Source organism: Papio anubis, chromosome 4, assembly GCF_008728515.1.
Source record: "Papio anubis isolate 15944 chromosome 4, Panubis1.0, whole genome shotgun sequence".
Taxonomy (NCBI): domain Eukaryota; kingdom Metazoa; phylum Chordata; class Mammalia; order Primates; family Cercopithecidae; genus Papio; species Papio anubis.
Window position 1 is genome coordinate 46,957,380 of NC_044979.1, and position 25,501 is coordinate 46,982,880.

Here is a 25,501-nt window from a genome sequence, read left to right on the forward strand (position 1 = left end):
ACCATAATGTTAACTTAGCCAGAAATTGTGATATAACCATTTTGAGAGGCTTGGGGGAGAAAAGGCAGTGTATTAGTCCACTTTCGCTCTGCTGATAAAGACATAATCAAGACTGGGTAATTTATAAAGAAAAACTGGTTTAATGTACTCACAGTTCCACGTGGCTGAGAAGGCCTCACAATCATGGAGGAAAGGGAAAGGCACATCTTACATGGTGGCAGGTAAGCGAGAATGAAGCCAAGTGAAAAGGGAAACCTTTTAAAAAACCATCAGATCTCGTGAGACATATTCACTACCACAAGGACAGTATAGGGGAAACCACCCCCATGATTCAATTCTCTCCCACCAGGTCCCTCCCACAGGGAATTATGGGAGCTACAGTTCAAGATGAAATTTAGGTGGGGACACAGCCAAACCATATCGGGGGTTAAAAAAACGAAACAAAACTAAGTCCTCATCTACCATAGTGGGAAGTCAGTAGGTGGTCTATCTTAACGAAAATTCAGGAAACAGCAAGAGAAGCATGTGATTTAGAAATGTAAAGGTAAAACAAACAATTCTAAAAAGATAATCTATTTCACCTGAAAGTGTCAAAGGCCTCCTGAGTGTAGGAATTGTGCATTAGGGAAAGGAACTGATGTTTTTCAATATAAACCTTGCAGAACTAACACCTTTGTAACTACATGTGTTAATAATTTAACAACTAAAATTGAATTAAAAGTAGATAAGGATTTGCCCTAGGTATTGCGTGGGACTCCAACAGATGTGACACTAATGACTCTTCTCTCTTCAGATTCCCGATACATTCTTCTGCCTGTCGTGTTACATCACCTCCACATTCACTTGCAAGAACAGAAGGACCTGATCATGTGTGCACGTATCCTTAGCAACGTATTTTGTCTCATCAAGAAAAATAGCTCGGTAAGTAAATACAGGTCATAGTATATAGTTCCCATCAAATGACTTCTGGAAATAACTTGTAATAGTCTACAGAAACCGCACTAAAGAGGAAGCCTCTTAGACTCACTTTTATTTCCAGCTGGGCTGGACTTTTTGCTCCTCTTTGGAAGGAATTTTTTTAACCTTGTGGGATTCTGTAACCCCAAATAACCTGGGTTCCCCAAACTTGTATTTCAAGGAAGAACTGCATACTGAGTGAGAAAAATTAGAAAGCTCAAAGCCTCCCACACGTGTCTTTAATCTTGATATGATGACTGCTCTGTGGCAAGAATAAATTACTTCTTGCAACGTGAAGTCGTTTTTGATCCATTCTGTGAAAGGCCACTTCATGATACTCAGAACTTGGCTATGGTCCTTGGGCTGAGTCCTCTGGAAATTGCAGAAGCAAAGGACAGCTCCAGGAGATTAGGGGTATCTTACAATATAACCATTACTTGGCCCCAACAGTGATCTCCAAATTGTTATGGATTTGGGGATTCCTATCAATGTGCTTGACTCTTGATGCAATGCAATTGCGTTAGAGAATGCACTGCAAAATGAGAAGAATCACATGCTTGCCTATAAATGGGACAACTCAGAGTATTTGTGTTCATGGCTCAGGGGTCTGGTGTGAAATCCACATATGGAGAATATCCTGTTCCACTTCTGCCAATATGCAACTGTTAAGTAACCATTTTGCTCATCGGTAACAGGTTTTATGGAGCAGAGTTTGGCAATGAGTGCCAAGAATCCTGTTTCTCTGCTTCCCTATTACCTTTAGGTTGCAGTTTCCCCAATTTGTCAGTTACGATCAGCTTCCGAAGATCAGCGAGCTGGGATGGGAACTCAATGGAGTTGTTGGAGATAGAGCCCCAGTAGCATGGGAACAGAGTTGGCATTTGAGAGAAAAAAGCTAGAAATTCTGCCTCTGGAAGTGTAATAAGAGGAACCTGCATGGAACAAAGCAGTTGACTTTTGCCCACCCCCATGATCCAGGCCCCAAAGGTGATCTGGAACTGGACAGAACCGTGGTGACAGAAGGCATGAGTTCAGTTTTAAACCCCACTCTATAAAATTCTACAAAGAATAACTATGCTATGCCTAGTTAGAATCTTTTTCCAAATTATAATTGCTGAGAGTAAAATGTTAAGTTAGATAGTTCACTGCACAAAACCAAAAACTGCAGAAGAGAAATAAAAAGAAATCACCTCCACAACTTCTGCTCTCTGTAGACATTCAGAGCAGAAACCAAGTCATTGGAGGAAAAATCTTGGTAGTTTTCTTGCAAGAGTAAGAAAATTTATCGTGAGATCCTAGCCAAAAAACTCTTTCAAACTCGTAGTTTCTGAAAGTATTTTCTACAAATAGTGATCTCCTTGGTTAGGAGCATTTGTACATAGAGTTTTGTTTTGTGCAGGTGGAATAAGAAACCAATTCCACATACAGTCAGTGCAGAGCAATTTGGGTTTCTCTTTCAAGTCCTGAGGCATGGATACTATTAGCTTTGCATCAGAGAAGCAGTTTCCACATGGCCACATGACCTTAGATCTACTCTGTAGCTACAGGTATTTGGGCCAAAACACCATTTCCTAATATTTACTTACAAAGATTTTTACACATCATTTTTTATAGGAATAGCCATTTGTACTTAAAATAGAGTTTTGGAAAATGACTGATGTAACTCCAATGATGAGAAAAGTAAATATAAGCACAGTCTGGAACCGATAAATTATAGACCAAGAACCAGGATGGACTTGCAGTGAAGATTCAGGCTTAGAGAGGCAAACTGACTTGCCTGAGATCACACACCCTTTTGGGAGCCTAGCTGGTGTTCTGAGTTAGACTGGTGTGTCTGGTGTACGTTCATGATATCACCCACCTTTTTACTTGTACCTCAGGTATCCATGGCACCACTGAGTTGTGTACTCTTGGGTAAGCCATTATCTTCTCTGTGCCTTTGTTTACTGTAAAAGGAGATCATTCACTTAGGTGAAATCCAGGTCTCTCAAGTTCTCTGACTCTTTGATTTCCCCTTTTCTGTTAGATTGAAGTGCATGTTAAACCCCAATTTCCTGAACACATTATTTTTTTTCTCTCTTAAGGAAAAATCTGTGCTGGAGGAAATAGATGTGATAGTGGCCAGCTTGCTGGATATTCTGCTGAGGACCATATTGGAGATCACCAGCCGACCTCAGCCGTCCAGCTCAGCAATGCGGTTCCAGTTCCAGGATGTCACTGTAAGATCATAGAGCAGATGGCACGTGGAACAGGGCCTGGTTATGCTTGTTAAAGCTTCAGTCACGTTGCAGGTGGCTTGATGTTTAGTCTGGAAAATCTGACCTTAGGAGAGTAACCCATGAGCATTTCAAAATCATATGAGGTTACCTTAATTTTACAAGGAAACCAAGATATAAAGCATGTTTGTTAAAGGAACTTGGAATAAGCAGTTTTTAATGGCAGAAAGCCAGCTTTGATATTAGTCATACAGTGTCCGGTTTAAATTAATCCCAGATTTTATATCCCAAGTCAACTTGATAACTTTTTATTTTCTTATCATCCATCAAATTGCTTGAGGAAATGAGAAGAGTGAAACAGAGTAATAGGAGTCAGGGGCCCTGAGTTTTCATTCCGGATTTTTCAATCTGACTAGTCATGATCATAACTTTTCTCGGCCTCAGTTTCCTTAGCTAGGAAATGAGAAGGTTGAAATTGGCAATTTTATTTATTTATTTTTTTTGAGGGATGGAGTCTTGCTGTGTCGCCCAGGCTAGAGTGCAGTGGCGCAATCTTGGCTCGCTACAACCTCCACCTCCCGGGTTCAAGCGATTCTCCCTGCCTCAGCCTCCTGAGTAGCTGGGATTACAGGTGCCCGCCACCATGCCCAGATAATTTTTGTATTTTTAGTAGAGACAATGTTTCACCATGTTGGTCAGGCTGGTCTCGAGCTCCTGACCTCAGATGATCCACCCACCTCGGCCTCCTGAAGTGTTGGGATTACAGGCGTGAACCACCATGCCTAGTCTGCAATTGGCAAATTTCAAGGTGCTTTGAAGTGCCACTATTTTGAGTCTAATATTATATCTGTATTTTATATTCATGTAAAACATTAAGAAAAAATATTAAGAAATAATATATCTAGCAGTTAAAAATGTGTATCTATTTATGTATATACAGGAATACAAAATGGTATAGCTACCATGGAAAATAGTGGCTCTACTATATATACTATAATATACAAGTTATGAATGGTGCACTTTCTCAATACTCTCATCAGCATTTGGGGTTGTCTCTTTTGGAGTGGAGAGCATTCTGATAGCTATGTAGTGGTATCTTATTGTGGTTTTAATTTTCACGTCCCTAATGGCTAATGATGCTGAGCATCTTTTCACATACTTATTTGCCATCTAAATATCCTCTTCAGTAAAATGTCTTTTCATGTCTTTTTGTCATTTTTTTAATTGGATTGTTTTTCCACTGTTGAGTTTTTATTTCTTTTTATAATATGTGGTTTGCAGGTATCTTCTCCTACCCTGTAACTTGTTTTTTCATCCTCTTAACAAGCTCTGCAGAGCAAAAATTTTTAATTTCGTATAAGTCCAGTTTATTAATTTCTTTTTATGGTTCAAGCTTTGACTCTTTTTGCCTAGCTCTGTGTCTTAAATGTTATCGCCTAGTTTCTTTCCTAAAAGTAGTGTAGTTTTATATTTTACATGTAAGTCCTTAACCATTTTGTATGTGTCAGATAATTCTAACAGTCTGACATTGCAATGTGGACATCTATTATCTTTTTCATTCAATTTGAGATTTTCTTAGATCTTAATAGGATGTGTTATTTTCTCTTATGACCAAGACATTTCTATATTATAAGGTTTGGGATCTTACATAAACCTTCTGTTTTAGCTGGCTTTATGTGACACCACTGATCAGGGGAACAGTGAGTGCCCACATGTTATGGTGAGACAGAGATAGAAATCCAGCTTTGCCTCTTGGCTTCCGTTGACACCTGAGGCAAGAGGGCTTCTTGTTACTGCTGGTTGAGGTGGAAGTTCTGGCTCTGCATGTGGTCTCTACTGACAAAGTCGTGGGAGTGGCTTTGTTACTGCTGGGCCATAGTAGCCATCCTGACTCTCTACTAGGCCTCTGTGACACCACCTCAGTAGGGAGGGAAAAAATGTGACTTGTTACTGCCAGTTGTGGGTGGAAGTCCAGGTTGCTCCCATTGTTTTCATGACCCATAGGTATGAAAGTACCTGCTCCCTTTTTGACCTTCTCTGGCTCCACTCTAGGAGAGATGTTGGGGCACCTCACTACAGCCTCATGAGGATGGAAGTCTAGGCTCCTCACTCAGCCTTTGCGGTGAACGGGTGACTGAGGCCAAAGTTTTCCGTGGTGTTCAGCTAGAATAGAGCAGTTGTGGCTAAAAGTATTGCCCTGCGGGGCTGCTCTTTCCTAGTCCTTTGGCTGGAGAAATAAGGTTTTATTGGGACTTTTTCTTTTGTCTGCCAACTGTTGGTCTTTCACAGTTGCTGGCCTCTTCAGCCGCGTGTTTGAAATATATGAGGCAAAAAAGAAAACCCAAAAATCTACACCATGCCCTTCCTCAGGTCCCAAGGTTCTTGGCCAGTCTGCCCTCTCTCCCCTCCTGTCAGAGTCTTTTTCTGTTTGTTTTATATTTTATATTCAGGTTTTTAGTTGTACTTAGCAGGAGGAATAGGGGAGAAGTGTCTCTATACTTTCAACCTGGAAGAGGAAGGATGTCTCTTTCATTATGGTTTTGATGGTAACATTTTAATTGTTTCCTGACAATATAACTCTTACATAGTTCAAAAGTTATAATGGCACAGCAAACAAAATCATAGCAAATGCTGGACATGGTTAAAGATTGCCTGAGATCAAAAGCTAAAACATTTTTTAAACTGCTTTCTATTGACGTGCAGAGTGTACCAGGTTGTTGTGCATCAAATCTCTATGACATACATGTGGTCTTCAGGTCATACGGTGTAATAACCAATGCTAATTAGGAGACTTCAGGAAGTCAGTGAATCAGGTCTGTGGGTGGAGGTGGGGTAGGGCAGGCAGAGTGATTGTCCCATGTACTAAATTATAAGAAAATCACATGAGGAGAATCCTTCCTGCATGGCTCTGTGGTACCCCTTGCTGTGTGAGAAACCAAACTCTCAAGGTATGTGGGGTGAAATTTTCCATGAAACACACACATAAATTATTTGACATCTTTGCTTTTATGCTTTAAGACTTTTTTTTTTTTTTAAAGAATACTCAGACAGACCTAGCTTGATTTCTTCTCTGCCATTGCACTGACTCTGATGTTGGTCAAGTTATTAATGTCTCTAAGCCTCTGTTTCTTTGTCTTTAAAACAGAGAAAATAGGCCGAGTGTGGTGTCTCACGCCTATAATCCCAGCACTTTGGGAGGCCAAGGCGGGCGTATTGCTTGAGACAGGGGTTCGAGAACAGCCTGGCCAACTTGTTGAAACCCCTACTAAAAATATAAAAAAATTAGCCAGGCATGTTGGTAGGTACCTGTAATTCCAGCTACTTGGGAGACTGAGGCACAAAAACGGCTTGAACCCAGGAGGTGGAGGTTGTAGTGAGCCAAGATCACACCACTGCACTCCAGCCTGGGTGACAGAGCGAGACTGTGTCTCATAAATAAATAAGTAAATCAGAGAAAATAGTTGTACTTATCTCAAAGTTAGTGTGAGGATTCCTCAGATCTGTAAAGGTGTTTAAACAGTATCTGGTCTGCTAACTCGATCAATGCTGTCCATTAGTCATTATGGTAGCAGCAGCAGTCACAGTCATACCATGATTGTTGCAGACGTGCTTGATGTATTGTTGTTGTTATAATAATTCTATGGCAAGAAATATGCCTTGGTCTTTCACAAAATCCATTCTCTGGAGACTGAAGATCTGTTGAATTTCTTTATCATTTTCTCACAGAGAACAGGCTTTCTGAATAGGGAGTCTTTACATGACAGTTCTACATTGAGCACCTTTTCATTCTGTGCAGACACATATGGAAAAGTGCCCATGACAGGTAGACACACTGTAAGTAAACACAGATCCCACAGTGTGCCATGATGAATTCTTCCAGTGTTCTGTAAGCACCGTGATTGTTACCCTGCCTCCCAGCCACACCAGCGTGAGCACTGGCTTCTGCTGTATCATAGTTCCAGATAACAGAGGCCTTATTTTTACAATTTAAAAGGATTGTACTTTTTGTTTTCCCACCAACTGTTTTTTGAACTTTAAAATGCTTTCTCTAGCGAGAAAAAAAAAAAAAAAAGCACCATTGTGATCAATTCCTTTCAACAGTCTAATTATAGGTAGAAGCAGATTTTATAAAGCAGTACAAATGACCACTTGCCTTGCATTCTCAACTGATGGAGCTCCAGAGTTCCTTACAATTATAAATGCTTACTTGTTCATAACTCTGTTAAGTACCATTTATGGAGCAAGTGATTCTTCTGGGCATAGGCCAGGTCTAAGACAGCTACTCTGATGTGTTCATCTAAAAATTTCATGTGTTGTTGGTTTGTGATTGTGGTATGGAAATGGGTCTGGGTTAATTCTATAAGAAATATGTGGAAAAAATAATGTATGTGTATAATAGCTTTCATGAAGACAGTTGTAGCCATCCAATACCCGTGCTATACAAAATCATTTATAGAAATTCTCATTATACTCAATCTATACATAAAATGGCCACTGAGGACTACAGAGTTTTCAAGGTGATTTATATATAAGAAAGTATCACACTGCAGCTAAGTACATCTTGGCCACTGATGGCTTTTTATTTCTTTTTAACAAATTATGGATCTAGGATTTTCATATCGATACATTCTTAAAATATCTTAAAAACAAAGAAAATTGCATTATGGATAAAATATACATTAGTAATTGGACGTCACCACTAAAAAACTTAGTCATGTAACCAAATACCGCCTGTCCCCCAAAAACCTATGGAAATAAAAAAATTAAAAAATTAATTAAAATTTAAATTTAAAAAATAGAGCAAAAAAATTACATTATGGATAAAATATACATTAGTAATTGGACATGTAGGCCTCCTAACAGAGTTGAATGTGGTTGGAGTTCCTAAACAGCATAAGTGAATAAATGACATTGTAGAGTAGATGTTGGGATTGACAATAATCATCCTAAGTGCCTCAGGGATTATATGTCATGATTATAAGTTATTGCAATGGGCCTAAGTCAGATATGACAAATAAAATCATAAATCTGGATTCAAACAGGTTGTTCCCCTATGTATACTGACTGTAAAGACTTAAGATGAAAGTCTATTCATTATTGCTTACTATTTCTTATTACTAAATTTACAACAAATAATGTGTCATTTTTCCCACTTTAGCATATTTCACTATTCACAGGATTGTGTGTTGAAGTAAATGTCTTAGGAAAATTAATCTAGTAGCTGTTTTGGAGACAATGTGAATATGATATGGAAAACCTAAGAGATGGAAAAGAGATGAATGGGTTTCTGCTAACTAGATTTGCATTTTTAAGTCAAGGCGTATTAAGAGAAAGGTAAAAAAGTATGAACCTTAGTTATCAACTGATGGATTCCAGTATACTTACTAATATTTTAATTATAACCAAAAAAATCAGGTGTATTTTCTCTATACAATCAAATAGTCTGAGCAGAAATAGATGAGTCACTGAGTTCCGACTTCTAGAACCAGAGATGCCTGAGTTCACATCCCAGTCTCACAATTCTCAAGCTGTGGAACCTGGGGTAAATTTCTGAACCTTAAGAGATAATTATCTTTTCTTTAAAGTGAAGTTGATTGTGTCTCCCCAACAAAGCCCAAATAAGGAATGAACTCAATAGTATAGTCAAAGTATGGTAACTTACACATAGTGCCATTCCATAAATCATAGTGTTGTCACATGTCTTTTTTATTTTATTGAGGTATAATTGACATAAAACAAATGACACCTGTTTGAAATACACAATTTTAGTTTTGACGTATGTATATTCCTATGAACCATCACCACAATCAAGATAGCAAATATGTTCATCACTTTCAAAAGCTTCCTTGTGCCCCTCTCGATTGCCTCTCTTTTGCTTCTCCATGCTACCTCATCCCCAAGCAACTACTGACCTGCTTTTTATAGTAACTTATCTGTTACCGTACATAACTTTGCATTTTTTAGAATTTGATATGAATGGAATCATGTAGTACATAGTTATTATTATTAATCATATAATACATAGTTTTTTGCGGGGGGCGTTGGGTCAGGGAATTCTGTCTTCACACACAATATATTTGAGTTTCATCCTTATTCTTTTGTATATCAATAGTTTATTCCTTCTTATTGCTGACTAGTATTCCATTGTATGGCTATACTGCAATTTGTTCATTCATTCACCTCTTGGTAGACATTTGAGTTGTTCCTAGGGTTGGCTGTTGTGTTCCATTTACCTGTTTTTCTGTTTTGACACCAATAACCTACTCTCTTGATTCTCATGTTTTATAATAAATCTTAAAGTCAGGAAGTGTAAGTCTTCCAACTTTACTTTTCTTTTTCAAAGTTGTTTTGACTATTTTAGATCCTTTTCACTTCCTTATGGATTTGAAAGTCAGATCAGCGTTTCAATTTCTAACCCCCAGAGCTATGCTAGGATAATTAGTGGGATTGCATTGAATCTATATATCGATTTGGGGATAATTGACTTTTTTTTTTCTGAGATGGAGTTTCACTCGTGTCACCCAGGCTGGAATGCAGTGGTGCAATCTCGGCTCACTGCAACCTCCACCTCCTGGGTTCAAGCAATTCTCCTGCCTCAGCCTCCCGAGTAGCTAGGATTACAGGCATGCACCACTATGCCCAGCTAATTTTGTATTTTTAGTAGAGCTTGGGTTTCACCATGTTGGCCAGGTTGGTCTCAAACTCCTGACCTCAGGTGATTCACCCGCCTCAGCCTCCCAAAGGATTACAGGCGTGAGCCATCACGCCTAGCCAGAATTGACATCTTAACGATATTGCATTTCCCAATCCTAATATTAACATGTAATCTCTTCATTTTTTTAAAGTCTTAACTCCACCCCTCAGCGTTTTGCAACCTTCAGTATGCAGATTTTACACATTTTTTGTCGTATATATCAGTAATTATTTCATATTTTAATGATATTATTTTAAATTTCAATTTCAGATTGTTCATTTTTAGTGTGTAGAAGTAAAATTGATTCTTGTCCATTGATCTTATATTCTGGAATGTAAACTCATTTAGTTCTAGTAGCTCTTTATCAATTTCATAGCTTTTTCTATATATATAGCTGTGCTTTCTGTGAAGAGAGACAGCTTTTTAAACATTCCTTTCAAAGCTGTATTCCTGACTGTCTTTTCTTGCCTTATTGCACTGACTAAAACCTTCAGTACAATGTTGAATAGGGGTGGTGAATAAGCTTTTGGAGGTTTGAAAAGTCTTTATTTTGTCTTTGCTTTTGGAAGATATTTTTATATTTTATATTTTCTTAGTTAATAGTTTTTGGGTTTTTTTTTTTTTCCTTTTAGTTCTCTGAAGCTGTTGCTCCATTGTCTTTCAGTTTGTATTCTTTCCAAGAGAAATCTTTTCTCATCTTTGTCTTTGTTCTTCTCTATGTCGTGTGCCCTTTTTTTTCTGAATAGTGTTTTAAGATTTTCTCTACCACTGGCTATAAGGAATTTGATTATGATGTGCCTTGGTGTAATTTTCTTCTTGTTTCTTGTGCTTGGGGTTTGTAGAGATTCTTTGATATATAGGTTTATAATTTTCAAAGAGTTTGAAAATTTCTCATTTCTTCAATTATTTTTTCTGTCTCTTCCTTCTCTTTGAGATTACAGTTACATAGATACTCTACTACTTGAAGTTGTCCCACAGTTCGCTGATGCTTTTTTCTGTTTTTCTATCTATTTCAGTTTTTTCTGTCTATGCTTTGTTTTGGAGAATTTCTACTGCCCTCCCTTTCAAGTTCAATAATTTTTTCTTCTGCGGTGTCTAATCTGCCACTCGATTCATTCAGTGAATATTCATCTCACAAATTGTAGCCTTCATCTCTAGAAGTTTAATTTGGGCTCTTTTTATGTCTGCCATGTCTCTAAATTAATATATTCAGCCTTTCCTCTAGCGTCCTGAATAATTAGAATACAGTAATATAACTATGTTAATGTTCTTATCTGGTAATTCTATTATCTGTGTCATTTCTGGATCTGTTTCTATTGATATATTACTTTTTCTCCTCATTTACATCATTTTTTCCTTCTTCTTGACCCGCCTGGCAATTTTTCATTGCATGCCAGACATTGTGAATTTTACATTGTCGAGAGGTGGATTTTTTTAATTTCTAAAAAATATATTTGAGCTTTGGTATAGAATGAGGTTAAATTTATTGGAAACTGTTTGATCATTTTAGGTCTTGCTTTTGAAATTTGTGAGGTAGGACCAGAACAGCATTACTCTAGGAGTAATTTTTCCCAGTACTAAGGAAACACTCTTTTTGGTACTCTAACTGATGCCTTATTAATTGTGAGCTTTTTCCAGTCTGGCTGGTTTAAAAAAAAAAAAAAAAAGGCACTGTTATTCCCAGTCCTGTGTGTGAGCACCAGGCACTGTTCTCTCAATCCTTCCAGATCATTCTTTTCCTAGTGTTGGATTGGGTTACTTCCTTACACACATACACAAAAAGTAATGTTGCCTTTAAACTTTTTATTTCTTTTGTTAAATATCAAGGATTTCCATGTTCATTAACAAAGTGTATGTTGAGCTTGAAGGGTGTTTTTTCCACACTGGTTAGTTTCTTGAATATTTACCCTAAAAAATGTAACAGGCAATTATTTGTCATACCCGTGTGTTGCAAATGATTATCTGCAAACAAAGATCTAGCCTGAGTACCTGGTTACCCTGACATGGTCTTTAAGTATTATACCTTCCTTGGTTCTCCCGTGGCAGTGGGCGAGGATACATTGAACTTTCCTGACCCAGCTGCCTCTGTTGAAAATTTCCACTTCTCAGGGGTTTTAGTCTCTGCTTATAAAGTCTGTAGTCATTTCCATGTAAAATCTAAGAAACCAGTTCCCAATTAAATTGCACTTCTGTAAATATACAGTTAGTTACCAGTGATTGCCTCTCCTATTGTATTTGTTTTGTTTTAAATGTTATTACTCTGTTTAAAAGTAGATAAATTCTTTGCTGAGCAAAAAAGGTTGCATTGGAAATGCAAGCATTTTAAATTAGAAGTTCATTCAAAAATGCAAGTGATAGCAATTTTATGTAGGTCTTCAAATCTATGGATGCTATGTTTACTTTTTTATTGTTAATTTTTAAGAATTAGAATTTGTGGTTATAAATCACATAGAGCCCAAGCACAAAAAGAATGGCCAATTAAAAAAATTATTTTCAATCCTCCAAGACATCTGAATAACACTATTTTTTAAAAGGAGATTGAAATGAACATTATGCAAAGTATGGCTTTCATTATACCCTGTGAGTCAGCAGATCAACTCTCTGATGAGTTGGAGGAGGTCATATGAATTCCAAAATGGAGCATGAAGCTACAGGAAGGGCTTTGGAGGCAGAAAGATTGGGCATAACTCCAGCTCTGCTACTTTCTAGCTGAGTGACTTGGGGCAAGTCATTAAGCACATCAGAAACTACATTTTACCTTCTTCAAAAAGGTATTATACCCCCTACCTCATAGTGTTGATATGAAACTTAAATGATATAATTAGTGCAGACATTTTAAATGCTCAGTAAATGATCATCACCCTCAGTGCCTTACCTTCTTTAAATGTGTGAAGTTAGTTCCCAAGTGAAAAGCTTCCACCCAAGTTAAAAAAAAAAAAAAAAATCATCTCTAAAATTATAAATTTGTGAATACCAGGTAAATAAATGGTAATCATCATAGGGAGAAGTTTTGGCTGTGACATTTTGGGTAATTTAGATTAGGAAGACTTCACAGGGTAAGTTTGGATCATAGTGATTTCATTTTAACGTATTCTCTTTGAGGACAGTTCAGTGTAAGTTACTGATGTTCTTTTATGTCCTTACTAAAAGAAAAAAAATGCTTTTTTTTTTTTTTTTTAAACTTAGGGGGAGTTTGTTGCTTGTCTCCTGTCCCTATTACGACAAATGACTGATAGACATTATCAACAGCTTCTTGATAGTTTCAATACTAAGGAAGAACTAAGGGTAAGTGACTTTTTAAAATTATTTTCTTTAACATATCTTTTTAGTTTCTCTTGTTTTTATTCATCACTGTTCAGATAAATCCTAGACAATTGCTTTACCTGTTTCCATTAAGTTCTAAGCAGTTTTTTTTCTCAGTCTCATCCACAGATCTGTTCATCTATATTTGCTTTTAAAGATTTCTGTTACTCAGGCAAAGCTATTAACTCTCATTTCAGAGAAGGATATAGGATGTGAAGTATCTGTCATCAAAGTTCAATAAACTAGAAGCAGAATAACGAACTGAAGAGATAAAAACAAATAGACTAACTCCACGAACCTAGAAATATTGCCTTAATAGGAGATAAAAGGAGAATATGTAAATAGGTTCGCTCATTTCATCTCACTAAAACCATAATGAGAAGTTCTGACTACAACTTTTTGACTAGGGATACAGAGTTGTATTTGATATTCTGTATCAACTATAGTCTAATCAATATGCTGTGCTACCCTGACAAGCTGACATTAAATAGGAAATATGGATGCCAGGTTTATAAAAATCCAGTATTTACTGAGATTTGCGGAAATGTAATGCACTGGTTTCACGAAATGCTTGATTATTCTTAGAGGAATGATATGATCCGTCATCTTCCTTATTTACTTTTATTTCTCTTCCATCTCTTCAGTTTTCCAGACAACTTTAATATGGAAACCATCATATTGGAAGTGTTGCTTTTAAGTTGGGTGGTGGAGAATTATAGGACCAAAAGTACAGTTCTGCTATGACATTTGCTTGATTGGAAGCCTTCCCAGTGCCTTAGGGGAAGAAATTATTGATTTTTTAATATAGATAGTGCATAGGGGTCGCTTGTCTTTGACTTTAACTGGAAAATATTGTATGATCTCAGAAAAATCTTCTGGTTGTTACCTTAGAGAAGTTGACAAGCTGAGTCATATAACACGAAGAATCATTTGTGGCAGATGTAATCCCTCAGCAGTCAGTCATTTGGCATATGGCATCATGTTTTTCATTCTTATATTCAATCTTTTTTCTTTTTTTTTTTTCTTTTTTTTTTTTTTTTTTTTTTGAGATGGGTTTTACTGTTACTCAGGCTGGAGTGCAGTGGTACAATCATGGCTCACCCCTGGGCTCAGACAATCCTCCTGCTTCCGCTTCCCAAGTAGCTGCGACTACAGGCACATGCCACCACACTTAGCTAATTTTTTAATTTTTTTGTAGAGGTGGAGTCTCACTATGTTGCCCAGGCTGGTCTCAAACTCCTGGCCTAAAGAAATCCTCCCATCTCAGCCTCCCAAAGTACTCGGATTACAGGCATGAGCCACCATGCCTGGCCTTACATTCAATTTTGAGTTTAGAATTAAAAATGAATAAAAGGCCTTAGGACTTAACCACTCTGAGTACAGAAATCTGTAACATCAAAAGGAAGATGACTGTGCATTTATGCATTTATTAACTTTCATTAGAAATTGTATTCTTAACAGTTAAAGAATCATTAGGTTTTACTTAAGAATTCTGTGACTTCATATTTGAAAATTTCCCGTAGGAAAAGCCTACATATTTTTATGGGGCCTGGGAATTAAAAAACAGCAGAGAAGCATAAACTGAAAGACGTGATTAATTATCCAGATGTTGAGTTTTATGCTTTGGTATTCATATTAGCAGTAATAAAACAAATGGAAATAATGAATAAAATGTTTTATGTAGACTTTTCTCATTTCAGGCAGCCAATGCACCTCTTCAAAGGACAATTATATTACCCTCTTCAAAATTATTGAGGCTGGCAGGGCACCGTGGTTCAGGCCTGTAATCCCAGCACTTTGGGAGGCCAAGGCGGGTAGATCGCCTGAGATCAAGACCAGCTTGACCAACATAGCAAAATCCCATCTCCACTAAAAATACAAAAATTAGCTGGACATGGTGGCGTGTGCCTGTAGTCCCAGCTGTTTGGGAGGCTGAGGCAGGAGAATAGCTTGAACCCAGGAGGTGGAGGTGGCAGTGAGCCGAGATCACACCAGTGCACTCCAGCCTGGGAAACAGAGTGAGACTCTGTCTCAAAAAATAAATAAATAATAAATAGCGAGGCCTTCTGACCAGGAGAATTATTTAATGATATTAATTAATCTGCCATTCAGGAAGTGGATATTGAGCAACTCAAGCATGGCGAGCACTGTGCACCATGTACTAGGGACATAACCAGGCACAAGATGTCCTGTCCCTGTTGGGGAGTAATCAGACCAATAATAGGCATTAGCACCCTGAGTGGTGAATGTGCAGGGTAAGCACGCGGTGCTATAGAGCATGTGGGAGTTGCTGCCAACCCAGACTCGAGGTATCAGGAAACTTCCCAAGGGAGGTCTCAGCTGAGAACTGAGGTTAGTAGGAGTGTGCTAGATGTATATTTGGCTGGAACGTTCAAACGTCTCTACTAAAATATTACCTGAATGCCCCGACTGACACAGCACACTCTCTACCCCACCTCTATAACACTTATTTGAATCTGGAATATTTTTGTTTATTTGTTTATGTGTATTTCCCACTGGGCCATGAGCTCCTTGATGTCTGAAGCTTTGTCTGGCTCACTGCTGTATCCTCAGATTCCAGACCATGCCCAGCACACATAGCAGGCATTCAAGAAATAGTTGTTGATTGTTTGATAGAATATAGAGTTTAAGGCTGTATGAATGAGTATAGACTTTGTTTTGAGGACATTTTGAAGCTTTTGAGGGTTTTAAGAAGGGAGAGACAAGATCACATTTGAGGGAAGAAAGACCTGTCTGGTTGCACTTTTGAAAATGCATTTGGCCAGACATGGTACCTCATGCTTATAATCCCAGCACTTTGGGAGGCCAAAGCAGGAGGATCACCTGAGCCCAGGAGTTTGAGACCAGCCTAGGCAATATGGCAAGACCCTGTCACTCTAAAAAGTTTTTAAAAACTAGCTGGGTGTGGTGGCACACGCCTGTAGTCCCAGCTACTCAAGAGGGTGAGATGGGAGTATCGCTTCAGCCAGGGAGGTGGAGGCTGCAGTGAGCTGTGATCGCACCACTACTCTCCAACCTGGGCAATAGAAGAAGACCCTGTCTCAAAAAAAAAAAAAAAAGAAAAGAAAAGAAAAAAGAAAGAAAGGGGATTCACTGAGGTCAAGATGAGAGGCAGAACTCTGTAAAAGATTTGAGGTAGTAACCTAAGCTAGAAATGACTGTGGCTTGAAATAGAGGTGATTGTGGAGATAGATTCTAGGGACATTTAGGAAGTTGAATTGGCAGGACTCGATGACTGATACTATTAAAAAGGTGAAGGAGAGGGAGGAGTTGTAAATGACTCCTAGGCCTTTTGACAGTTGGCTGGATGTTGGTGTGGTGCCATTCACTGCATGAGGATCCCAGGAGGAGTTAGGTGTACAGGTTTGGGAGCGAAGGTAAATTCCATTTCAGCCTGAGTTTGGCCACCCGAGGGACATTTAGATGGAGTTGTTTAGTAAGTTGTGTCTGAAGTTCAAGAGAGAGAGAGATGGGTTGTGGGATGTAGATCTGGAAACTATCAGCCAACTGACATCATGGGAGTAAATGTGAACATCCAAGGACAATGTAGAGTTTGGCCAAAGGACCTACATAGAATCCTAAGCCTAAGGAGGGAGGCATGATAAACAGCACCTGCTCCTGCAAGGAGGTCAAGTACTGTCATGAAAGGTTCCCTAAATATTGTTGGTGAACCTGATGGGCAGTTTCACTGATGAGGGTGAAAGCCAACTTGTCATGGATTGAAGAATAGAAAAAAAAAAATAGAAAACGATACAGTGGATTGTATGCAGTGTTTCAAGAAGAAGAGGGATAAGTTTGGATGTGTAGACTTTGTTTTGATGAATACTTATGATGGAGGAGACTTAAGGATGTGTAAATATATTCATGATTAGAGCTGGTGGAGAGGGAGAAGCTGAAAATCTAAGAAAGAGGTACTAACTTTCAGGGCGAGGTCTCTGAGAAAGCAGCAGGAAGGGACAGAATTATCCTTGACTGGGAATAAGATTCTTACACTTTTCCAGTGTAAGAATGAAAGAAATAACTGGAGTGAATGCAGGCTAGAGGACATATATTTAACTTACTAAAGGCTGATTAGTCATCTTGGTTTTTTTTTGTTTTTTTTGTTTTGTTCTGTTTTGTTTTTGAGAATGAGTCTCGCTCTGTTTCCCAGGCTGGAGTGCAGTGGCGCAATCTCGACTCACTACAACCTCTGTCACCCAGGTTCAAGCAATTCCCCTGCCTCAGCTTCTCAAGTAGCTGGGACTACAGGCATGCATCACCATGCCTGGCTAATTTTTTGTTTTTTAGTAGAGATGAGGTTTCACCATGTTGGCCAGGATGGTCTCGATCTCCTGACCTTGTGATCTGCCTACCTTGGCCTCCCTAGTCATCTTGTTTTAATCTGCATTTTAAAAGTTCATATATCACCTTATAAAAGATATTAATAAATGTTTCCTGTGCTCAATTTTCTTTGAAATCAAATATTTCTAGTTATGTTCCTGAACCCTACATTGTAATATTTTCAAAGATAATAACACTTGTCCCTAGACCCTTATACAAAGTCCTTAGTACCAATTTTACTTCAGAAATCAGAATTTTTATGATTTCATAAAGATAATATGGTACATATATAGCACCTCCAATAAAATCTAGAGTGATACAAAATGTTCATTCCATATGTGATAAATAAAGACTATAAATCATTCTGGTCAGGTTTTGCTGCCAAATGGATTATAAGAGCAAAAAATTTTAGAGTAATTTTGGGTTTTGATATTGTAGTAAAGGAAGTGAAGACCTCTAAGCAGCAGGCATTTTATATGCAATTTAGTATGTATCAGGCACTGTTCTAAGCAGCTGATTAATATTAACTCAGTTTAATCCTCAAAAGGACCCCGTGAAGTAGGCCATTATTTTATTGCAGATACCAATTGTTGATTCAACAAACATTTATTGAGCATCTTGGTTAGACATTAGGGATATCAAGACTAATAAAAGCCTGTTATTAAGGCCATCTCAATCATTCTTATAAATAAGCATTATGTAAACTGGAGTGATATTGGCTAACAGTTACAGAACACCTCCTCACCCCCATCCCACAGCCATGAGCCAGATGTAGTGCTTACCCCACATTTCATCATCTCCCTGCCTCCCCCGCCGTGAGATTGACTGATGCTATTATTGTTAAGTAATTGGGAGAACTAGGAATTCTATTAACATCCTGAGCTCTTTGCTCAGGCAGCTAAACTCAGCTTTTCCCTAAACTTTAATAAACTTTCTTAAACCAAAATCTTTCCTATCGAATTATATAAAATTTCAATTGTCAGCTCTTTAAAGATAATAAGGCAGTTCTAGTCATAGAATGTAGATGTCTAAGAAAGGCCAGATTAATAGAAGGAGAGTTATTTGGGGTTTTGTATGTATATTTAGGTTAGAAAGTAAATAGCAGGTAAAGTACAGTTAATGGGGTGATATTTAATGGAAAATTATAAGTGATATTGAAATTAGACACCAAAAATTCCATATAACGCTACTGTTTTAAAAAGTAATAAAGTGTAGTTACCCTCCTCTCAACCAATGTATCCTAATCCCCAGAGGTAGCTGCTGTTAACACCTAAAGGTATAACCTTGTAGACTATTTTGTATACTATATATATACATATATATATACACACACACACACATTTTTTAATGGAATCATACTATTTATATTGACCTATACTTTTTTTTACATGATAATATCTCATTATATAGCCCACTACCTTATTCTGCTGAATCTTGTTATATGAATGCTACATAATTTAATCATTTCTGATTTTTACCATTAGAATGGGTCTTGCAGTAAACATCTTGATACACCTCTTTCTATGGACTTGTACCCATATTGCTGTCGAATAAATTCCTAGAATTATAATTGTTGGGTCATAGGATGTATACATTTTATATTTTAATTGATACTTGACCAATTATATATAGAGATTTTCAAATGAATATTCATGTTGTTTTTTATTCCTGATGTTGCTTTTTCCTTTCTTTTTAACAATTCAAAGAAAGGTAAGGTTTGTCTTAGCATTTTCCAGTGGTTCTGTAAATCAAAATGAATTTTAAAAGTATGTAGCTCTCAGGTATCTGCTAAGACTAATGGTCTTTCAACTCCATTCTTGCCTGAAGAGCCTGGATGCCTCCAGGGTTACTGCTGAAGTGGCTTCTGGCTTCCTGAGCAGTGTGCCACTTCTCCTCCTCGGTCCTCAGGTTCCTACTTGTGTGTGAGAGCATGAGTCACAGTGTCAGAACACAAGTATGTGGCAGCAAAGACCCGAGGGCTGGTACTCTGTATTGTTTTTTTCCTTCTCTAGAACATAATATTATTTTAAAATGAACAAAAGTCAACACCAGGTAGTGATTAAGATTTTTTTCCTCCTTCTGTCATCAGTAATGCTTTATTATACACCCACCTTGTACTGGAAGCTACAGTTTTGTCCATATCCTTGGCATTTCATGTATATACAGCAGTGAGATTCCTGTGCTTTGTTGATTATGACTTTTCATAGAACTGTGGGAATCTTGCTATAAGCACAAGATTATACATGAGCTGGAAGTTAAGTACAGCACGATTATAACTGCAATGTCTCCTATATACTGTCCCACTAGCTTTCAAAAATTATATCTGATCATATATATTGATTAAAGCCCCAATCTGGCTTTAAAACTCTGAGTAGTTCCCATTCCTTACAGGACAAAGTCCAATCTCCTTATCATGTTGTTTCTATCCTCAGTTTACCTTCCAACCACATTATCCTCCACCCCCTTCTGAACACCTTTCAGTCACTCCAACCACTTCAAATACTGTTATATTCCTTAAAAACCAAATATATAATTTTTAATTCCTATGAATCATTTTTTTTTCTATCTGTAATGCCTATTGTACCCCCACCTCACTTCCATTGCCTAATGTGTACCCCTGTTAATCCCTTTTCTGATTCAGCTCACCCTACAAATCCCGCTCAGGTATCACCTTCTCAATGAAGCCTTCCCAGGATACAGTCCTCCCTCTCTGATAGCACGCAATAATGCACTCTCATTATTTGCCACTTCCTTGTGTTTTTGATGACTATGGGCCGTTGAGAGTCGAGACCATGTCTTGGTGTCCTAAGCACAGAACCTGGAACATTAAATCTTTGTTGAAGGAATGCATGGTCTTAATATTTCTGCCTGCTTCAAAAGATTTTCAATGTAATTATTTTGACTTATCTTTATTTGAATATATTGATTACAGAAAAATGGTTATATAGCTCTAAAAGATTGAAAATCATTTGGGAGTTATTTTGCATAAGATACTTAAAGATTCCATTTTAAGAATGTAAATTTCAATATGATAATGATTATTAACACCCCTTAATTGAATTCAAACCTCACCTCAAGGATATTACTCGTTTGAAATTTGTGGCAAATTTTTTTAATGACATTTGACTATAGTCTGAGGGTCTGTCCTGCTCATTGTTCTTGAAGTAAGAAAAAAATGTCCTACTCTGTGTAGCAGCCTCATGATGCTTTGTTTTATGGATGTCTTAACTCATGTTTCATGAACTCAGGATTCATCTCTCTGTGTCTTGCCAATTCTGTTCCACAAGACTAATTTTTGTCTTGTGGCTTTCTCTTTTTAAAAAAAAATTTAGATTAAAAAAAAATTTTAGATTCAGGTGGTACATGTGCAGGTTTGTTAATGAATACTTTGCACGATGCTGAGGTTTGGGCCTCAGTTGAGTCCATCACCCAAATAGTGAACATAGTACCCAATAGGTAGTTTTTCAGCCCTTTTCTTTCTCCCTCCCTCCCTTCTTTTGCAGTCCCCCATGTCTGTTCCCATTTTTATGTCAGTGTGTATTCACTTAGGATAATGGCCTCTAGCTATTTGTTGCAGCAAAGGACATGATTTTGTTCTTTTTTGTGACTGCATAGTATTCTATGGTGTAAATGTACCATATTTTTTAAGCCAATCCTGTCTTGTGTCTTTCTTAATATCATAGTATCATATGTAAGCACAAAACAGTTTTTATATGGTACAGTTAAAAAATCTAAAACACAAATTTGATCCTCTCAAACATCTGCATAAAACCCCTCAGTGTCTCTACAATGCCTGCAGGATAAATGTCCAAACTCCTTACTATGGAAAAAGTTATGAAATTTTTCTATCTTTTACTTATCCCTGTTTATCTTTAAGCCCTATGTCTTGCCACCGCCCCTTGTAGTCCAGGCAACCCTGTGCTCTCTCTTGCCTCTGAGGCCTACAGGTGTTGTTCCCTCTGTGTGGAATACCTGACCTTCAGACTATTCACATTTGCAAAGCATGCATGTATCTGTGTGGTTTTTAGATTAAGATTTATCTCTCCCACTGAACTGTGAACTCCATGAAAGCAAAGAGCACATTTAACGCACTTACTATTGTGTGGCATGTTCCAGACACTCCATAAACACCTGCTGCGTGAATAAATAAAAGAATGTCTCCTACCAGGTGTCCCCAGCATCTAACACAGTGCCTGGCACATAGTAAAGCACCCAATATTTATAAATCAGTACATGTTGGTGATCATTTCTAAAATTATAACAACTGTTCCTACTTTGTTTTATATTTAAATATGGGACTTTTATTGTTTTGGAAGACTTTCACAAGAACTTTCTTACTTGAACCTCTCTCTTACTTGAACCTCTGCAGAAAAAAGACTTCTATAAAGTGACACCTCCCTGTTTCTTTTTTATTTTGAACCCTGATTTGAAGAATTCCAATAATACAGTTTAACCATGTTAAATAATTTAATGTGGTTAAGTGACCCTGTTGTGCTGTATGATGTAAAACAGAAAAAGAAACTGCTCCCATTCTGCCAGGTTTTAAATGGTAGCATATGAAATACTGATTTCTTTGTGCTGTCCAAGCAGGAATATTATAGGCATGGCAACGTTCTTTTTCAAATTACAAAAAGAATCGGTTACTTAGTTAAATGTACAAAATAACCACATCTATCTATGCAAAAACACATATTTAGTGAAATGACCAGAGTTGAAAAGTACTTGGAGAGGAAAGTCGAGGAAATACCACTGTATTTTGGGTGGGAGGGAGGGAAATGTTAAAGAATCTAGCATTGAGGTCACATTGCTTTCGAATATTGGAACTAAGTTTGGAATAAACCCTGTTGCATGGCAGTAGACAGAGACTTGCTAAACTAAATTACATGTAAATACTAAAATGCAAGGTGTTTGTGTTATGACAACGTGATGTGATGAAACATTTGTCTACATTTTAGAAGTAAGAAAAATGTGGAGATGCCTTTTGAATAACTAAGTGATCATACTGATTTTTTAAATCTCCTCTAACTACAAGACCTCAAAGCTCCCACATTTTACAAGTATGAGAACTCATTTCCAGAGAGGTTAAACAAATTGCCAAGGTTATTGAGCTAGTTAATTGCATGGCCAGGATTTAAAATCTAGGTTTTCTGATCCTCATTATTATGCTCTTTTATTTTTCTTACAAGGTTCTACTACTGAATGTGTTTGGTTTTATAAATATAAATGAATCTTGAATGGATACTGTAGAAAACTACTTGCGACACTGAAAAGTTTTCTTGGGGGAAATAAAGATTTATGTAAATTCACAGGCATTGGCAATGTCATATGCTGCCTCACCCTTTTATTGTGGGAGATAAATGAGTCTAGGAAAATGAGATAGCACAGAAACAGTTCATCTATCCCCAACTCCTCCACCTGCAATACTGTTTCCTTTGTCCCCAGCACTACAAAAGAAAACTCAAGTTGCTAGCTGGTAAGATAGATGTTTTGCCTCCTATAGCCAATCTTTTCAGCCAGTATTTTTCCTCCTTGCAACTGACAGCACAGTCCCCCACCCCACATACCACATACACACATACATACACACCACCACTACCACTAAGAGTGCTGCCTCCAGTTTCCAATTCTGTTACAAATTTTGAGGCAAGAAGATAAAACTTCCGCATTTTATCATTTATTTATACTATTCCTAACTAGTTGTTGACCATAAAGCCAAAGAATCTCCACTTGAGTGACTTTCATATCTATCTAAGTAAACACACCAAGATAGGAAACTGAAGTGGGTATAACTCTTTCAAAGATAAATGCACAAGCCATTTTTGCAGGGATTATATATTTTTTATATATATATACACACATACACACACGCATACCCACACACACATATATATATATGTGTGTCTAAGTAACTCAAAAGAATCAACTGAGAAACCATTAAAATAAGTTTCAGAAATGCATTAGAAAGGGCTTCTCACAGTTTAGTAAGCTAATGGCCTACTCTCCCAAGAGAGAGCTGGAATGTGAAGTGTTTCCCAAAATTATCTGACCTACAGTGAAATACATTTGGGAAACTCTGCTTCCAGTGATTCTGGAGACATGGACTGGATTTGTCTAGCCATTTAAAGATGGATGACCTAGTGGGCATGTTTCCACATGGCGCATACTACATATCAACATATGTGTGTTGATGCCAAAGAAGCTAAAATAAGTTGTTGTCAAAATATTTATGAGCTTGATTGAAGTTGTTAGCGTATATAAAAAGAAAATAAGGCTACCACATGGGTTTTAGTTTTTAGATTTTTTCTGTCTTCTGTTGACATGAGTGACAACCATAATCTTACATTCAAGCAGCTTACATGTTTAACTTAATGTGTCATTGTATTTGATAAATAAAACTCTGGTGTTTGGGGTTGCTTTTTATTTTTGAAGCAACACCATATCGTTACCTTCAATCAGATTGTTAGAGAAATGTATTTTCCTAGAATCACTTAGGTTACAAAAAGCTCTTTAAGTTTTCTAGTTAATAAATCTAAATCAAAGCTAGATCGAGCTAATCCCTTTTTGAGTAGGGAAAGCTCATTTCATTCATTGTGTGTGGTACGTTATCTCCTTGATTCCACTTTAAGTATCACATGCTATAGCGCATTTGACCCTATCTCTTGTAATGTTTAAGGAAGTAATATTTCCATGTTTGATGATAGCTTCTTGTCAAGGGTGTTTTCAGGTGATCAATTTAAAGATAACATCTCAGTAAATACTACTACCATCTGGTATGGCATCTTTCTGAGGAATATATTGATAATCTCATAACTAGTAAGCACTCCTCACTGGGCTTGACTTAGCACATATCCTCATTTGAATGTATTCTGCATAGCACACTCTGGAAAATTCACTCAAATTCTATACATTCCATTAATACTGCATCTCAAGAATGCCCTGTAAGAAAAATAGGTTTTTGTTTGCCATGCTTTTTGATAAGCATAACTTTCTAAATTTTGACACCCACTTAAAGGAAAGCAGAGCTGAGCCAGGACTGTTCACTGCTCTCCTGCATTGAAAAGTTCTGATGTCTAAGACGCTATAATGGAAGAAAGGGAATGTATTTCTGTGTTAATCTTCTGTTACAAGTTTTCCACTGTATTTTCAAAACCCTAAATTGTTAGAACTTGTGGAGAGAAATAAAAACTCATTTTCACTGTGCCCAAGAAAGAAAAGAAAACATTTGGGTGGGTTTGAGTGCTGAGAATGGAAAGGTTTATGACTCCTTCCGTTGGGCAAACTATTAAACTATGGCTCTCTTCTCTATAATTGCTTTGGAAATGGTAACAGTACAACAGTATTGCCTGCGTATGTGCATATGTATGTTGACAGTTACAATAAACCAATAAAATGATCTATTTTCTCCTTATCCAAGGATTTCCTGCTGCAGATATTTACTGTGTTCCGAATATTGATACGCCCAGAGATGTTTCCAAAGGACTGGACTGTTATGCGCTTGGTTGCCAACAAGTAAGGCATTTAAGTTGATGATAATTGCAGCTCAATGTATAGAGGAAGAAGAGAGTACAAAATAATCTTTTTCATTTGATCTAAAATGTGAAGTGGTGGCTTTTTTTTTTTTTTTTTTTTTGGCCTCTGAATTAAGCCTTTTAAAAAAATATTACCACTTGTCTTGAACTACTGTTTCCTTTATATATATTACCATCATTCAAAAATCAAACAACATAATAGCATATGCATTGAGAAGTTCTGTTCCCATTGACCCTCTACCCCTAGGCTGTATAACCACTTGTATTTATACGTTTCTTACATGTCCTCCTAGTGTTCCTTTATACAGAGACCAGCAGGTAATGTAATATACACACTGTTCTTTATAACACGCTTAGAAATCCTGGCAACCTTTCCAAATTAATAGATAGAAAACCTTTCATTATTTTATGTATTTTCCTTTACAGCTGAATAATATTCCATTGAATGGCCATACCATAGT

The 25,501-nt window shown here is 37.3% G+C and overlaps 1 protein-coding gene across 1 annotated transcript in view; it reads left to right on the forward strand.

Annotated features, from left to right (window-relative positions):
• Window positions 1-25,501, forward strand: part of DOCK4 (dedicator of cytokinesis 4) — a 472,974-nt gene that overhangs the window by 350,958 nt on the left and 96,515 nt on the right. The window contains exons 24-27 of the mRNA XM_031665939.1: window positions 794-921; window positions 3,042-3,176; window positions 13,054-13,152; window positions 24,926-25,020. Coding sequence (XP_031521799.1) covers window positions 794-921; window positions 3,042-3,176; window positions 13,054-13,152; window positions 24,926-25,020 — 457 coding nt within the window. The remainder of the gene's footprint in view (window positions 1-793; window positions 922-3,041; window positions 3,177-13,053; window positions 13,153-24,925; window positions 25,021-25,501) is intronic.